The 18,621-nt window shown below is 45.7% G+C and overlaps 1 protein-coding gene across 2 annotated transcripts in view; it reads left to right on the top strand.

Annotated features, from left to right (window-relative positions):
• Nucleotides 1-16,409, top strand: part of RNF215 (ring finger protein 215) — an 84,001-nt gene extending 67,592 nt beyond the window's left edge. For both annotated transcript variants that reach the window (XM_085636273.1, XM_085636274.1), the window contains exon 10: nt 14,034-16,409. In XM_085636273.1, coding sequence (XP_085492399.1) covers nt 14,034-14,056 — 23 coding nt within the window. In that variant the 3' untranslated portion in view covers nt 14,057-16,409. The remainder of the gene's footprint in view (nt 1-14,033) is intronic.
• The last annotated feature ends 2,212 nt before the right edge of the window (nt 16,410-18,621 follow it).

Consider the following 18,621-nt stretch of genomic DNA (forward strand, 5'->3'; position numbering starts at 1 on the left):
CTAGATGTCAAGAGTAAGCAGTGTATGTGTATCTACAGCTACACATGCCACAAAGAGGACCAACCCAAAATCAGGTGTATGGGCATCTGCTCTTTTTGGCCAGATATCCTGTTACTGCCCACGTCTAATAGGCCTAAAATAAACCTAAGAAGTAGATGATTGGCTAAGCAGTAAGCGTGCAATACAACCTTCCACCAGCAGTTGTAGAAATAATAGGCAATGCTTCTCAGAAGGATTGCCCAATTATACAGAGAGAACTGGCCTGACATATATTCTTCTGCCCACTGTTGCAAAATGTAATCAGTGCCATGACCGTATTAAACGAAGCAGAAACAAATATAACTTGAGGCAAAAAAACACCTTAACAACAGTTACTCTTACACTTTAATTGTTCCTGTTCCTATGATTGGTTTTCCAAACTAAAATAGTCCAAAGATGTTGCACAAACGTCTCTGGACTCCCAACCATCCTTTGCACTCAAAAACGACTCCGCTGCCTTGGTGATTTTGCGAATGGCAGGCATACAATGGCCTTTCAAGGGCTACTGGATATATATATACTGGCATTAAATCTTTGGCTCAGCAACTATCCCCTGAGTGTGCGCCTACTTGGCTTTTCTGAGACATATTACAACCGGTGGGCTCCACCGGCATTGCGCACCAACTACGTGTGTGTGGGGGCGGAAGAAGCACTCAATTTTGTTTGGATGGGTGGGTATATATATATATATATATATATATATATATATATATATATATATATATATATATATATATATATATTCACATTCACTGACAAAAACCATAGGTTTCAGGTACGTTATAGTTAGAAATTAGCATTTAAAAATCCTTAGAAATTCACTGAAAAATCCATGTCATGAATGATGTAATATGTGACGTCATGAGCAGTGCATTGCTGGTGCGCGAGTTATAGTTAGCTGAACTAACTATAACGGTGGAATTTCTATGGTTTTGTAAGAGTGAAATGTCCAGCTAACTAGAACGTCCCTGAAACCTATGGTTTTTTCATTTAATTTCTAAGGTTTTTTAAATGCTCATTTCTAACTATAACGTACCTGAAACCTACGTTTTTTTCAGTGAATTTCAATGGTTTTTAAAATGCTCATTTCTAACTATGACATCCCTATTATTATTATTATTATTATTATTATTATTATTATGAAGGTCCCTGGTGGCCAAGTAGCCCACCAGGTACATCCAGTAAACGCCACAGAGCTGCGTTTCAGAGAAGTGTTCTGATGCCACGCCCCTTTTTACACCATGCTGCAAACACGGCTTCTGGCGCACGACGGCTCAGAGGATGAAGTCCACTTGTGTCTTGAGGTCCTCAGAATACAAGAGGACCTCAATGCCCCACCAGCAGTGCACCAGAGCCTGCGTTTGCAGAGTGGTGTAAAAAGGGGCGTGGCCTCGAAGCACCTCTCTGCAACACAGCCCTGTGTACTGTGGTGGTGCAGGGAGGGGGCGGGGCCTGGTGTGACATGTGTGCAAACGCACACTGTGGCGCATTTTAAGTTGGGTGATTAAGTCCCCTTGAATTCTGAGGGTCCATGAGGGCCAACAAGCCCATCAGCTACCTCCAGTAAGCGCCACAGAGCTGCGTTGCAGAGTGGTGTAAAAAGGGGCGTGGCCTCAGACCCCCACTCTGCAACACAGCTCCCTGGCGCTTACTGGAGGTACCTGGTGAGCTAGTTGGTCCCCAGGGATCCTTATGATTGAAGGGAACTTAATCCTCCAACTTAAAACGCGCCAAAGGGCGTGTTTGCACACTTGTCAAATCAGGCCACGCCCCCTCCCTGCACCACTGTGCAAACATACCCCCTGGTGCGTTGTAAATCGGGGTATTAAATCCCCTTGAGTCCTAAGGGTCCCTGGGGTCCAACTAGCCCACCAGGTACCTTCAGTAAGTGCCACAGAGCTGCTTTGCAGAGAGGCGTAAAAAGGGGCGTGGCCTCAGACAATCTCTCTGCGAGGCAGCCCTGTGGCGCATACTGGAGGTACCTGGTGGGCTAGTTGGCCCCCAGGGACCCCCAGTATTGAAGGGGAATTAATTCCCCAACTCAAAAAACTCGCCACAGGGCGCGTTTGCAGAGTGTTGCTGGGTGGGGGCGGGGCCTCCTGCTCGATGCCGGTCTTGTTTTTTTGGGGTTTTTTTTGTTGTTTTTTTGTTGTGTTTTTTATTCTTTTTCCTTTTTTGGGTCCCTGGGGACCCCATCCCCAGGGCCTGAACCCTTTTTAAGAAAAAAACCTCATCTAAACTGGAAGGGGGCCGCGTGGGCCCCCCTCCCGTTGCCAATTTCGGCCCCGGGGACCTCATCCCCTGGGGCATGGCCACATAGATTAATTTATTAAGGAGGGGGGCATCTATTGGCCCCGGGGATCCCATCCCCCGGGGCCGACCTTTATTTTTGTTAAAACATTTTTTTATTAATGGGGGAAGGGGGCAGCGTTTTGAAAAATGTGCAAAGATTCGTCAAACGACGCAAAAGTTTTTAGGATAACAAAAAATGCTTTTCCTATGGAAAATAGGTCCTAACTATAACTACCTACTATATAGATAGTGTGTATATGTATATTAAAGTGTGTATATGTATATTAAAGTGTATATGTATATTAAGGTGTGTATATGTATATATATATGTGTGTGTGTATACATATATATATGTATGTTTATATTTGTGTCTGATCAGCGGAGCCTTAAGATTGGTTTCGTAAAAGTGGTTGGGGTGTGGGGTTATATATATGCCTAGGTATTGAAATTCTTCCATTGAAACCGTACCGTTGGTGTCTTTGGGCATCCGTGGAGTGGGGCCCTGAAGCATATATAATATAGATTTTGTCCAATTAATGGTGTACCCTGAGTGTGTGCTAAAAATGGCAAAGATATGGAGGATCCTGTGGATGGAGGTTGAGGGGGCCACGACATATAGCAAAACGTTGGCAGCATAGAGGGAGATTTTGTCTTTGTGGTGTTGGGTCCATTTCAGTCCTCTGATCATGGGGTCGCCCCTAACCCAAGTCGCTAACGGTTCCAGGATCAGGGCGAAGATGAGGGGCGATAAGGGGCAGCCTTGTTTAGTACCCCGCTCTAAGCGGAATCACCAGGATGTAAGTTGATTGACGACGATTTGGGCAGTGTAGAGCAATTTCACCCATTTTATGAATGTGGGTCCGAAGCCCATGCGCTCAAGTAGAGCAAATAGACAAGTCCATTCGATTGTATCGAATGCCATTTTTGCATCCAATGACAGCAGGGCAGCATCCTCCTGGATATTGCCAATCCTCCCCATTACCACATGCAATCTCCTATGGTTGAGGGCCGTATTCCTTCCAGGCATAAAGCCCGATTGGTCTGGATGTACAAGCTTGCATATGACTGGGAGCAACCAGTTGGCCAACACGTTGCCTGCCTTGTCCTTGCCTTGGAAAGGGCGTTCAACACCCTGTCCTAGCCTTATCTATTCAAGGTGCTCCGCTGCATGGGAGTAGGACCGAAACTTCTAGTCTACACAAAGCTATTGTACTCGAACCCCACCTCCCGGATTCATTTGGGCCACTACATCTCAGCTCCCTACCCAGGGACTCGAGGAACACGCCAGGGATGTCTGCTCTCCCCCCTACTATTTTCCCTCGCCATGGAGCCCCTAGCTGTGCGCCTCCGAAGGGAGGGGATAGACTCTGGTATCCCTCTAGCGGGCGAGTCCCACAACATGTCCCTGTAGGCAGATGACCTGCTCCTCTACATAGGAATGTCTCAGCCGATCTCAAACCTCTTCGGGCCATGCTGTTGGACTTTTCTGCCACGACTGGACTGAGGGTCAACGGGATGAGGCCTGCCGTTTACCCTCTCGCCACGGAAGGGTGTGCATTGGTAACTCTCTCCTCGTCTGGCACACACAGGCGCCTCACTACCTGGGCGTCTGTCTGTATCATACCCTCGTTATCTGCACGAGAGCAACCACAGCAGGGAATTGGTGGGTATACCCTTCCAGGTTCGTTTTTTGAGGACACTTCCCCTAGCTCCTATAGGAACCAGCATTGGCATAGCCAATAGGTCTCGCTTTTGGGACCTTATAAGTGAGTAGCCATGCAACATTTGATGTTGTTTAATGAAGGATATTGTGCTGGATAACTAAACACTTATAATGTCCCAAAGGTGAGACCTATTGGCTATGCATTGGGGGGCCTTATAAGTGTTTAGGTAGATCTATTGACTTTATGGACAGTGTTTATGTAGCTTATGGATGGTAAGAGGAGCTGTGCCCCCCCTCGCCCACACCCTCCAGCGTTTACCGTGTTCCTGGCTGCAAAAGGCAACCTTGGAAGCAGCCCCAACCATTAGCCCGAAGAGGTCATCCTGCACCCACAAATGATACACCATCCTACAAGAGGAAGGAGCCGCGAGATGCATGCATATCAGTCCTATCCACGATCATGCAACAGACCACTGTGTAAGTAAGGTCTTGAAAAACTGGATGTTCAATGGTCGGATCCGGAAGCAGAGAAATGCTTGCACACAGAAAAAGAAAAAAAATCACAGGATTGCACATAGTTTCAAATAGCAAGCTTAAAAAACCTGTAACAGTGGCCTGGTATTTGTGCATTGTCACTGGCGATGCTGCTTGCTATTCATGTGTTGGCCTTATTTTACCCTTGCAGTCCCACATGAATTATTCATGTTCCATCTATATTATACTCTGTAATCGCCCGTAGGATGGCATTGGTAGTTAACCTTTTTCAGAAATGGCTATCCATTCAAATCCTCTGACCATTTTGGCATAGCAGATAAACGTCGCAGGATTCCCTAAGAATCTTCCCTTACGGACTTTTTTGTTTCCATCTATATTCGGATTCTCCGGTGTGGGCTTATACAAGAATGCGGTAGTCTTAGACCAAAATCAATCAATGGGAAAAACTAATTTTGTGTACATGAGTGAATAGGCTAGAAGAAAGGGATAGTGTCTTAATCCTATACCAGATGCAATTTGCTTCAACGATCCCCATTTCCCTGTCCAAACATACCGCTTAAATACATTTGATATATTCATTCTCCACGGGATACGTTTTGCAGGAAATTAGTTATATTTATTGTATGTACTCTTTGAATGCAGCACGTGCTTCCCACTTCCTTTGTTGTCATATGTTACCTAGCCTAAGCTATACCGAATGTAAAAGAACATGAAACTTTGGAAATCGCTTTGACTTGCAGAACGAAACTTGGGAAAACGCTTTGATTTATAGAACTAAGTTTGCATAGGCAGAGCAAAATAATGTGTTTACAAAAATATTTCCTGGTAACTGCTTGGAGGTAGGGTTGGGGCACACAACATTCTTCACCACATATAAAAATCACGAAAATGTATCCATCACACCTGTGCTCTTCCCAAGGAAAGCCAATGAATGAATGTAGTCGAATATTCTATAACAAAAATATATAAATGTTCGAAGTATTCACATTCTTCCTTCACTTGGTATGGAATTTTATATGCTTTATATACAGATATTTACAATCTGAGCTTTAAAGGCTGAAGTACTGAGCATTAAATCACAAAGAACAGAGTATGCAGACCAGATAGTAGTCGATTTGCAAAGATGTATAGCAGTTAACATCATCCCAGGGGCACTGTTAGAAGAGTCACAGAATCTGAATGATGAATGGGAAGCTATGTTCATGGCTGCTGACTGCCCAAATTCTAATTTAACGTGTTTGACCAAAGACAATAAATAAAATTTACTCACCTTGGAATCTAATCAGCTTCCCCTTAAGACAAGACTCGTGAGCCGAAGATTTGGAAAAATCCGCAAATCAAAGGCGTGATTAGGCCCAGAGAACACAGCACCAGAATCCAAAGAGAGACAGGCCGGGCCTCGACGCAACGCACTCGGATCAGCAACGCAGGTCGCGCTGCACAGGGTAAAGAGCGGGCCGGAGGGGGCCTGCATAGTGACACCACGAGCTGTAGCCGTAAGGTACCCACGAGTCAAGGAAAAGACCAGAGCCTGCATCTGTAGCCAGAGCCTCTGTGAAGGGAGGTGGTGGAGGTTGGTGAAAAGACATGGCGAGAGGAGGCTGATAACTGGAGTCGGTTCTCTGCTGCACAAGATATACCCGGTGAGTCAGGAATGCATGCTACTCTGTGCAAGCTCATGTGGACAAGACGGGCCGGAGAAGTGTGCAGTGTGGCCACGGTGGATGCGGCCGAGGGCCCTGGCACCAGCGGGCATCACACTGCTGCGGGAACTGGTAGCGCAACAAACTGAGCAGGGAATCGACTGGGGCAGCTGAGTTGTGCGTTAGAGTGCAATTGTGGCTGGGAAAACAGAAGGAGCCGAATCACACATACTAAGGGACAGGAATTTACACAACAGTCAGATGTCAAACGGAAGACCTAATAAAGGCCTAGGGAACACAACGGCCTGAACCAAAAGCGTGAAAAAGAGGCGGCTTAGAAAATGCAAGCGATCAAAACGGGAGCAGCACTGGTGCAAAGGGCGCTTGATGGCACTGCCGGACCAATCTGAAGCAGTGCTAGGGCATATCGGCAAGCAAGTGCTATAAACATGAGAAAAGCAGAGACAAGCATTGGCCGCGCGGCCGTAGAAAGCGAAAGTGATCGCGATCGCTGTGAAATCGAAAGTGATCACGAGTGGTGCGTGCACAGCAGTTATCACGCTGGAAGGGAGGCAGATGGCGGCTGCACGCGTGCACGCTTGCTTGAACGCATGCTTGAGGCCAGCAAAAGCCTCTGGTAGCACTTTGAAAACCCCAATACTAAATGTCTCGCAGAGCAGTGCATGCGCTGGCTCAGAAGAGACCTAAAAATCGCTCTGACGAAGATCATCTTGCCCTGCCTTCTTTATTATTTTGCGAACCTTCTGGTAATTCCTTCCCACTCCATCTTTAGAGAACTGGACACCTTGCTTTGCTCCTTTATATGGGGGAATGAACGCCGACGAGTCGCCGTAGCCAAGCTGCAGTTGCCAGCAGACCGGGGTGGTCTTGGGGCACCGTCATGTAAGGCATATGTTTTGGCGGTGCAGCTCCAGTGGCTGCTTGCTGGACAGCTGGGCGTTATCTCAGGGATGCTTGCTCAGAGTCTGGCCCTTTGCCAGCAATTCGCCGCCTGTTTTTGCGGGAGCCCAGCCCGTCTCTACCCACTCCATACAAGTGACTGTTGTGAGGGCAACTATGCTTGGAATCCGCCGCCTTTCCCCGGGGACCCCGATCTATAACCCATTGCTGCCGGAGGTTGGCCTGCCCCATGGCAGTGGCTACTGCACTGCCTGGGAATTACAAACCTGGACCAACCACTCGCTCCTTGAGGTGGAGGCTCTGTTTTTTCTGAAGGCCAATTTCTCCCTTTTGACCAGTTATCCGAGGAGAGTGGACTTCCTCCAGAGCAGTTCCTCTTTCATTGGCAGCTCATACATGCTTGCCAGCGCCTCTGGTACTTATCTGGAGGTCAAGCCAGCAATCCACCCAGTGCTTCATGCTGTGTTAACTATGGGACCCGGCCGGCACCTCATCACCTGGCTATATAAGGCCATCCAAGAATTGACGCATGTCCCACTCACCTCTCTATGTCAAAAATGGGAGGAGGAATACGCTAGGCCACTCCATGATAATGAATGGGAGCGAGCTCTAGAATTACCAAAGAAGGTTTCCCAGATATTCTGCTTAAAAAATATACAGTTCTTCATCCTACACCGGGTCTATCTCATGCCGGCACAGCTCCACCTCCACTTTGCCGGAGTCCCAATTCGCTTGCCCTAGCTGTCACTCGCCTAATGCAGTGTTTTTTCACGTTCTGGGCTCGCCCAACTTTGCAGCAGTACTGGTAAACTATTCATGCTACACTGAGAGGACTCCTGGACATATATTCCTGGGAAGCCTGTTCGCTAGGCGTATTTAAACGTAGGAAGCAACACAAGGTCAAGACACGCTTTTTATCCCTGGCGCTCCTTCTATTAAAGTGAGGTATCACACTACATTGGCGGGCGCCTGCGGGCCCTCCTCTGACGGCCTGGATAGGAGCAGTGCACAAATGAGGCGCTGCAAAGGAAGACGCACTCCAAAACGAAAAAGTGCCCTGAGTGCGCCAGAGCCCAAACTCCCTTGAATGGGCCATACTGCTCATTATTTTCCGGCAAACAATTGAATATGACGCTACACTCTCGCAGTCACAAGGCCCACACGGGGCACCTCGCTAAGCGACCCCGCCCCCCCTCCCCTCCTGGGGGCGAGACCCACTTTCCTTATGATACCCCCCAAACTCATCAGTGCCTCTGCTGCTGTTAATACCACTGAGACGCCACTGCGTGCTCCCATGCGCTAGAGCCTGTACTCCCCGCCCCCTCTGAAGCATTAAAACACCCCCGTCCTACCCTACCCCTCATTGTACATCCCAGTATTTTCTCCCCAAGTTACCAGTTTAAAATGTTCTCTTGGGTAAGAGAACAGGAGGCAACACCTCCTTCAGGGGTTAATCCCACCTCCAAGGTGCCTCATCGTTTCCTCCTGATGCTTGCTATGTAACTATTGGTTGCAAAGATATGCCTCGCATGCAATTTGATGTGGCAAAAGTATGTAACGATATTCAATCCTCAAAAACCCAATAAAATGTTGTTTTTTTTAAAATGGTGATAGATGCTGACAGTTGTTTGTCAGACCAAAAGATCTCCCTGGTCAGAAATTGTAAACATGTTCCCTAAAAACACTGTAGTGATGAAGATAGGGCTGGTTCAAGTCCAGGGCAGACCAAAATGGAAAACATTTCAGGTTTACTGAAAGGTTAGAGAATAGGTTTGCTAGGGGACTCCCTCACACAGGACGTGCAGTAGAAATCTGAGCTATGGTGCCCTCTAAAAGAGATAGGGGTGCTTATGCTTCCACCTCATTGGCTGAAGTTTGGGTTCTTTCAAATGTGGTGGATGTGTTACTAAACATACTATGTTGTTTCAGGCCTATGGCCATTTTACATTGTATACTGTTTGTTATATATGTTGCATTGTATACTGCTATTTTAATGTACAGGGGATTCCCAGCCTGACGAAGGGGAATGATGCAACCATGTGAATGTATAAAAGATCTAATATTGGATTAATAGTGGTTCATTGAATTACTAACCAATGTTAAAGATAAAAAGTTTGCAAAAGGATGGCAACAAATTCAGTGGGCAAGGTAAATGTGGGGTTCCTGGGTACTTACCTTGGGTGGTTTATTGTGTCCCTGGCTCCTCTGGGTCTTCTGGTCCAAGTCCCGTTCTCCGTTGCAATTCACATTCTACTTTAGATTGAAGTGGTTGGGAACAGTGACATGGCCCATGGCTACTGACTGATCAGTTAGGAATGGGTGGACCATGGATATGTCAGCATGAAAGGATCCAAATATAAAATCGGATGTACTGCATGTAGGAAGGTAGGATTCTTCTAGCATGATTACTCTTAGTTTTGCCTGGTGTTAATGTGTTTTTGACCTGGTCTGCTGGGATCCCTGATAATCAGGACGCCGCGACTGTGCTTTCCCCCCTAAATTGGTTATGGTAAGTACTTTGGTTCCTCCTCAATTGGCCACTGGTGTACCCTTATAAATCCCTAGTATATGGTGCTAAGATACCCAAGGAATAGGTACACCAGGGGTCGCCCATGGGCTGCAGCATGTATTGTGCCACCCATGGGAGTCCACTTAAACTTTGACTACAGGCCTACCTGTGTGAGTTGCTGCTTGCACCTCTCACAACAGATATGTTTCCTTATATCTGAGGTCGCTGCACTTAAAACCTATAAGTCACCCCTATTGCAGGCTCTTCAGTCCTGAGGTCAAGGTGCTTGGTCATAAGTGTGAGGATGCTCCTGCATGAGCAAGACACCCCTACAAACCCCGGAGTCTATTCTACAGGCTTTGTAAGTGCGGTCAGCCATTTTTAGACATATAGTGGACATCGGTCATTACAAGACATCTAACTATATAGTGGCTGCACCGAACCCAGTCATGTTTGCTATCAAACATGTTGGAACCACACCCCAACTCCGATACCAATGTTGGAAGTTGGATCCCATGCACTGGGGAACTCCTTAGAGGACCCCCCCCCCCCTGTACTCCCAGTAACAGCCTTTCAGGGTCTGCAAGCTAGCTAATGCTGCTGCCAACCACAGACATGATTCTGCTCTCCTGCTGCTGAGCCAAGCTCGAGCGGAAGGAAGAACAATAGGTTTCCTGTCACAGCGAGGTGTGACCACATCCTAGACAGGACTTAGTGTATTGATCTGGGGTGGGGGCACTTGCCAGCACCAAAAGACTGCTTTGAAGAACATATTTGGTGCCCTACTTGCATTCTCCAGTTTGAACCAGTTCATGAACCCTTGGTTGCCGCTCTGGCATGAAATGGGATAAAGGACATGGGAGTATCCTCACCTATGTCCAGCCCTTCCTCTGGGAAGGACCACCGAGTCATTTCAACGCTTTCCTAAGGGTACTTAAGGGCTCCCCTGTGGGTGAGTCCTCAGATTCGTCGTGCAACAAGATTTTGAAACTACGTCACTCTTCAATCGTCTGGCCACTTCGACTTCGTTGGACTCCAACTGGAACCGAGACTGCACCAAGAAAGACTCCTGCTGCTCCTGGTCTCGCTGTTCGCCAAGTCTTCTGCATCATCTGGGTTCTTCAACAGACCTGTGGGCATCAAGGACACCTGAAGAAATCTCCCTTGGAATGAAGGAGTCCCTCCCATGCATCTGCCGGCACCGTAACAAAGCTGACCAGTCTGCTGCTCCTGTCGTCGAATTCCAGAGGCTCAGCAATACAGGTGGTGGTTCTGCAACTTCCTCGAGGCCTGACCTGTCTTCTCTGCAATTTTGAAGCCAGTATCCCTCGTTGGAACCGCTGGGACCGAACCCTTGTGCACCGCGTCAACTTCCCGTTGCCAAGGCTTGTTGGCTCTGCACTCCAGAGATTATGGGCTACAAGAAGCTCCGGCATCCAGCACCTCCTCTTCCGAAGATCAGCGTCCTCACTGCATTCTCTGCACCATGGACCTCCATCTTTGGTGAGGGCTGCCTGAGGTCCTCTTGCGACTCTTGTGCCTTCGACCTGTGGGTCCTCCTGAAGGTCTTCTCTTGCTTCAGTGGGCTCCCCTGCTTGCTCTGGCCTGCTCTGGCCTGCTCTGACTCTCCAGTTCTTGGTGAGTGCCTTGGACCTTGCTGGCCCCAACGTTTGCTCCTTTTCGTCTTCCACACGAGTTGCGGCTACCAAGGATTATTGGTGGTCCCGCCGGACACCTAGCACCTAGACACTGACATCCGACGTGGGACGGCTCGTGAATGGCTCCTGGTCTTCCTCAGCATGCCTTGGTCCTCACAGCTGCAGTGACAAGGTTACTGTCGTCACTTCAGAACCTCCCAATATCGGTGGGCATTGTGCTTCCGTGCCTCCTGGTCACCTACGAGTGGCACGGACTCTGTCCACTCTGCTTGCAGGTTTTTCACTCCAAAATGCACCCTTGGATTCCACCGGACTCCTTTGCAGTCTTCTCCAGAGGCATCTTCTTCAAAGTTTCCCATTGTTGCCTATGGCCGGTGACGACATCACTTCACCCCAATGGGGTTCTTCAGGGTCCTCCGGGAAGGGTCCTTCTTCTTTAAAACTGCAACCACAACTTCTCCATTGACTTCCATTGAATACACGGCTGCGTTTCCACTCTGCACGCAGCCTCTGTGGGGTTCCTGGGTACTTACCTTGGGTGTTTTTTTGTGTCTCTGGCTCCTCTGGATCTTCTGGTTCAAGTCCTGTTCTCCGTTGCAATTCGCATTCTACTTTATTAGTATATGGTTTGGTATTCTCCTGGAGACCACTGTATTTTGTGCTACTTACCTGATTGTTTGCAAAGTATTATTGTGTATTGTGTTGATATCTCAGGGTAGGAGACATACCATTTTGTTAGTGATAGTGTGTAATAAATCAGATCTTTTTTTTATAAACACTGTGTGGTTTCTTTTCATTTAACCTACACTACTGATTAAAGTTGGTAAAACAAGAAGCTTTACACTCCTTCAAGATAAGCCAGAAGGATGGTTTCCGCAGCTACCTCTTTGAAAGCTTTCAAAGGTTATCAAAGACCACTGAAATCACCATAAGTGTTGTCTGGATTAGTGCAAGGTGCATCACTTAATAAGTGTGCACCATATAAGCCAGCCTTCTACACTGCATAATTAAGGTGAGGTGTAGAACAGATGGGGCTGAGCTGTCTGGTTTGGCCAGTGCTGAGAATCAAAAGGTTGTAGTGAAGGTAATGGATTGATTGTGGCTAAGAGTAATGATTGAGAATGAGAGAAGAACATCTTATTGGCAGCATGGCCAGGGTAATTTGTTAAGCAACTGGATGTACGGTCATGTCTTGGACTAAGAATACTTTGGAATTTGAGGTGCTTCGCTTTTGTAGCAGCAATATGAATCAAAGAGCAGGTACTAGCATTGGAAAGTATTATAGATAGTACCCTGGAAGCGCAACAGGAGTTGATCTCCACTTTTTGCTCCCCAGGGGCATTTTGATGTTACAGAAGGAGCCGCAAATGCTTGTGCAGCTAATTCTTTAAGATGGATTGCCTGCAGCAACATTTGCGCCATTGTGATCACTAAGGCGTCATGGCCTGATTTTTATGTAGGCTTGGCAGCATGCAGCTGTGGAAAGCTTTGCCATTACACTTGTGCCTTATTACAGGTGTGTGCTTAAGGGTACTCATGAGGTGGCACAGACTCAGTGTACCACTGGAGGGTGCCTCTTGGGAGGGAACTGTGGCGCTCCAAAATGAGTGGTTCCAAATGATTGCTTGAAAGGCAAAGCAGTGACTTCAATTAGTCATTCCACCTTTCACTAATGCACTGCTCTTTGTTCAAATGTGGTGCAGAGTGGGACGGTGTGCTGGTGCCTTTATACTATCCATTGACTTTAATATGGAGTGTATTGGTTGAGGGTGGCAAGTATATATTGCTGGGCAGTGGGATATTACAGAAACAAAGCCATGATTTTCACCCTTTCTTTGTCTCTTAAAAGGATTAAGAATTTCTCCAAAGCCCCTGTGGGTGAGGTCGATACTGTTTAAAAACAAAAAATAAACATCATCTTTTAGGTTCTGCCAAACGTAGGAATGGGGATATAATGACATACTTATGACCACGTGGAAGTATGTGTAGTGACAGTTAAGCATAGAACACAGAAACAAATTAACTCAAATTAATGTCCAATCCTAACCTGGAACTAGATAGAATATCACCTTCTTTGAGTCAGTAGATGTCTGTCTATCCATGGCCCAGACTGTGGCAACATGATCCTGGATTACTAAAGATAAATTCAGATGTCCATTACTAGTTATTTATCTAGGAGAAGCAGTCTGGCTTTTGAGTGGATGATGGAACACACTTCTGACTTTTCTACAGCTAAATATAATCTAAACATGGTACGATTCTTTGTAAATGGCTCACACATTGTGTCCTCCCCTGGACTGCCCACAGTGTAGCAGAGCATCTATCAACCTTTTCATCACTCAAGGCTAGTTTGTTGGTACTCATTTTTCTCTAACCTTGCTTAGTAACAACAATTTGGACGGTGGCAAACCCATGATATACTCAATGAATCACAATTAGGGACATAAGATAGGGTGCATTATCAAAGCAGGCATTAATGGTGGTTGACTCTAGGATGAGGGGAGTCTATTGTACCACTGGCATCACACATCTGTGGCTAGATGTAATGTTACTTCATAGGCATGAATGGATGTGAGGGGGAAGAACTAGAATGAGAATGGATCCATTAGGAGAATCAAGATGAATAATTAACAATGTGTAAATGGGATCAGCCCGGGAAATGTTAAACTTTATGTTCAGGTAAGGTCTTCTGGTGTTCTGTTACCCACCAGGGGCTGGGTCATCTGCATGATGGAGATTACACAATGCAGGCTGTTGATAGGAAGCTTATTGGTTTTGTACATATTAACTATGTTCTTTATATATTGTTCCAGGAACTTTCTGCAAAGAGATCTAGAGCTGGAGTTTCCGTACATGAAGCGGGAGGATCCATCTGCACTTCAAAGGAAAAGGGTGGGAGCAGAGTGGGTGGGTGACAAAGGACAGGCGATGGACCAAAGACAAACATTTACTGATTTGTACACTCCTGACTCTGCCTTCCGTCTGTGGAACTGATTTGCTGGATATGGTGAAATGATTTGGTAGTTGAGCCCCAACATTTCCCACTTAAGAACAAAGAAAAGAACTCTTATTTGTTTGCAGAGACAAGTTAAAGAAAATTGACATCACCTATGATGACTGTTTATCTAAAGCATCATGTAACGGAGCCGATGGTGGGTATGGAGGATGAGGAATGATATGCATGGTGTTCAGGAGCCAAGGGACAAATCTCATGGTGGGCATGGGTGGAAGAGGCATGGCGTATAAGTTATTTGTGAAAGGCCACTGCTACCGTTGTATATCTCTGCAGGGGGTATTGCAGATGGCATAAAGGGCCATAGCCCATGGCACATATTAATTGACGAAGAAGAGTACATGAGGTGTATGTTGGCAGGGCAAATCCATTGGTTTTTGTGTGGAATCGGTACCCATGGTGTGCTTGTGGGAAGAGGGCAGAGGGCTGATTTATTGGTGTGCATATGGAGGGTACCAGCCTATTGATTTTATTTGAAGAGTGGGCAGAGCCAGTAATATATGTGTGGATAATGCAGAGCCCATGTTGCATATGTGTGAAAGGCAGAGTTCATGTTGTATGTCCATGAGAGGTAAAACTCACTTTGTGCAAATGAGAAGCAGGTAAATCCATGACCTATGTGTGGTGTGGGCAGAGCCCAGGATGTATGTATGTTAGTGGGCAGAGCCCATAATGTGTAATGATAATAAACAGTATCAATGTGTGGAGAAGGCAGAAATTCCATGTTTTAAACATGTGAACTGGGTCAAGCCTGTGGGGTGTACATGCGTGAAGGGACAGAGTCCATGGTATGCATGTGTGAAGAGGGAGAGCACCTGGTGTTTCTGTGTATGAAAGTGCAGAGGGCATGGGAGCAGGAACCATGGTGTATAAAGAATACAAAGACGATTGTGTGTACGTGTAGAGGCTTCAGAGACTCTGATGGTTTTCATATTTTGTAAATTAAGATCAGACAGTGCTATGTTATCAGCATTTCTAAAGTGCATTTGTGCCATTTGTACAACCTTCTGCACTTTTGGAGGCTGGAACACTTTTCTATATTGGTCTTTGCGAAGAGGAGAGAGGTCATTGTACATATGTGTGAAGGTGCAGAACTCGGGGAGTTTCTATTTATGTTTTTAGGTGCAGAGGGCTTAAGGCTAAAAGGATCTGTGAAGGGGCATAACCCATGGTGTGTAGGTATAAAGATGACAGAAGTGGTGGTGTGTTTGTGTCCACAATCCAGAGCCATTGATGTTTGTGGGAAATGAAAAGCTGATGGTGTTAACCTATTAGCATTTGTATAGTGTATTTCTGCTATTTATATGATCCCACAGATCTTTCAGAGTCTGGGCACCCTTTCTATGAATTTCTGTTTGCATAGGGCCAAGTACACTGCGTGCACATTCTGGGATTGTAAAAGCTTGTGATGAAATCAACAGCAATAGCGCTTACAGTCTGTAGATATAGCTCTTATCACCTGTGTTGGAATCATTCTGACGCTCTTATGTCAAATACTTCCCCACGACCTGTCGAATGCTTTTCAAATCTTCCTTACACTCCAGACAAATGTTGCCCTCCATTGCTTTTGGTGGCCACAAACACCTGAGTTCACCCTCCTTGGGCACTCAGGCTGAGGGAGATGTCAGACTGTGGAGAAAGCAGTGTGCATAGGGTTCAAATGTGTAGTTGAGGACTAGATGGTTCTATTTAATGCAGAGCTTTCCTTTGTGTCTCAGGACAATATATTGATCAAGAGCATCTACTGTCAGCTGTTCTTGCTCCTCTGCATCCTCTCATTCTTCAGAAACAATCATTGGGTGGAGTTGGCAAGAACGTTAGTGATGATTTGACTATATTACTGTAACAGTGTTTACACCAACCTCCCTAAAAACCTTTGGTAGGCTTCATAATTGAGGTACTAGATTGTGTATGAATCTGATGAGCCGTGACCATGTAAAGTCTTGACTGATATCGCTTCTCTGTCTCCTAGTGGATGTACCTATTTATATTATTCTACTCCCTTCATAAGGCGTACTGGGGAAAAGATCCTCCATATCTATGAAATCTATCACCCCACTAGATCACCAAAAGAATCCTGCTTTTGACTACCTATTTCATCACCCAACAAACTTTTATTCAAATATTTGTGCTTATGAAACATTTTCGAAATACAACTCTTCCTTATTGCCTCTTTTTTTACTTTTTATTTTATTCGTTTGTAAAAGGATTGGATACCAAGTGGCTTAACAACGCTAAATTGACAAAAGAAAAGGTGAACAGAGGCTGTCACTTACATGTGCAATGGTCATGTCTTCAGTTTGCTCATAAAATGGCAATGGTTGCCATGTGCAAATAGATCTACCAGGTGTTTCCTCCACAGCCAAGCCTCCTGTACAGAGAAGGCTCAGCAGCCATAGCAGGTTCTCTGAAACTTGCAAAGATGCAGCTAGTTGACCTACACAAATCTCAAAGTACCACCAGGGATATAGTGGCAGAACATATCTATCAGAAATGTGGGAACTACCCCCTGAATTGTCCTTAAATACTATGCACAAGCCACAAGATCCTAAATGAAGTATATTGGCATTACTAGTCAATGAAGTCTTGTTAAGACTGGGGTGATACGCACTCTAGAGCCTCTTTCGGTCGCCAGACAGGCCACTGCATTTTGTAGTTTTTGCAAATAAGTATTGAAAATTCAGGAAGGCCAAAATATAGCCAATTGCAGGAAGTTATTTTTTGATACAACTAAATCACCTATGATAAATTCACGTTTGAGATCTAAGGAAGAATGGCAAACTATGGTGCAGAATCCAACATGTGTAGTAATAGGCTTTGGATATTGCCTTGATCTGCTGTATAATAGATGTTTTCCGAATTTCATCGAAAGATGAAATCAGAGATTTAATTAAAGACAGAGAGGTGTGTATATTATGCATAACTCTATAATTCTGACTGCGAGGCAGCAGCAATGAGAGGTGACACAACAAAGATCAATGATATCACTGACAGTATTTAGGAGGCTGAGCAGAAGACAACACCCTCTCTTACTTTGTGACAAAGCCAAGAATGTTATTGAGTGATGACACCAAAGGATCAATTGGAATGTGAAGGAATAAGAAGAGAGTCCAACTGTTTCAGATAGAGTGTGATGCAGAGCACCAACAAAGGAGATTAGACAGTGCGGCTAGTGCAAGCTAAAAAAGAAAGAGTAGGCAAAAACCATTCCAGAAGCGAGCAAGGCAGTAATACGAGCAGCAGAAGATCTACATAAGAAAAACAAAATGCATTAAAGGCTGAACAAAGATCTGAGCTCTAGGGAGGGATGGATAATATACACGCCTCATTGTCTTTAATAAATTCTCAGATAACCTCTTCTCTAAAACTGGAAAATACCCATTTTATAGCAAGATATTCAGACAGACAATATCCAGGTTTATAGCCTGTGGTGGACTTGGAAAGCTACGTGTTCAAGCGGCCTAAGGTAGAAGGTCCTGAAGGTAGCCACATGAGACCGATCTGAGACATTAAAGATGTCCTCAAGCCTGGTGTACAAATTAAGTGGGCTCCAAGGAAAGAAGTGTTGCTGTTCATAGCCATCATGTTTAGCCTGGCCCAACTGGTTACTGTGGGCCAGGAGACTGGGTTGTGAGGGAACTTGAAGGAAAGAATTTGGTTTGAAGATCCAAAACTCCCAGTCCAAGAGATGGTTCCTGAAAGTAGGAAACCACCTGGAAAGTAAGAGTAGAGAACAGAGCGAGAAGCTGTTTGATGCAAACCTAGATGTAAAATATTGCACTGTGAGGGAAAAATGCAGGCCTGATAGAGGAAGGGCTCTAACATCAGAGACCCTCTTCCAGGAGTTCAGGTAGAGCAAGGAAGCCAGCGATCTTATAAGGATAGAGAGGATTTGGGAAACCTTGATGTCAGGAAGGAGAGGATGACCAAGAAATCCAGAGCAGATGAGTGGTTGGTTTTATTTATTTATTTTAAAAGTTTTATATAGCACGAACAAGACCCATGAAGGTATCAGAGCGCTTTAAAGATGAGCGAAAAAGAGGAGACCTATAAATCAGACAACAGGGTGGTCAGAAGTACAAGGGGAGAAAAACTCTATGCCGGCCTGACATACATAATCAGAAACAGTCCAAGCAAATAATAGGGTGAGAGACATGAGTTAGAGCAGGCATGGAGAATAAAGTAACGAGAATAAACAAAGCATATTACATAGTCACAAAAGCGGAGCTGGGAGTAACTGATAACAAAGTGAGTACGAAAAGTGCATACAGAGGTAACTCTGAAAATCCCAATCAAATGCAATAAAAAGACAGGTAAAAACGGAGCAGAGACGAGTCTTTGAGTGCTTATTGGGCGAGGGATTCTAGGGCCGGAATTTGTTGAGTAGG

Source organism: Triturus cristatus, chromosome 11, assembly GCF_964204655.1.
Source record: "Triturus cristatus chromosome 11, aTriCri1.1, whole genome shotgun sequence".
Taxonomy (NCBI): domain Eukaryota; kingdom Metazoa; phylum Chordata; class Amphibia; order Caudata; family Salamandridae; genus Triturus; species Triturus cristatus.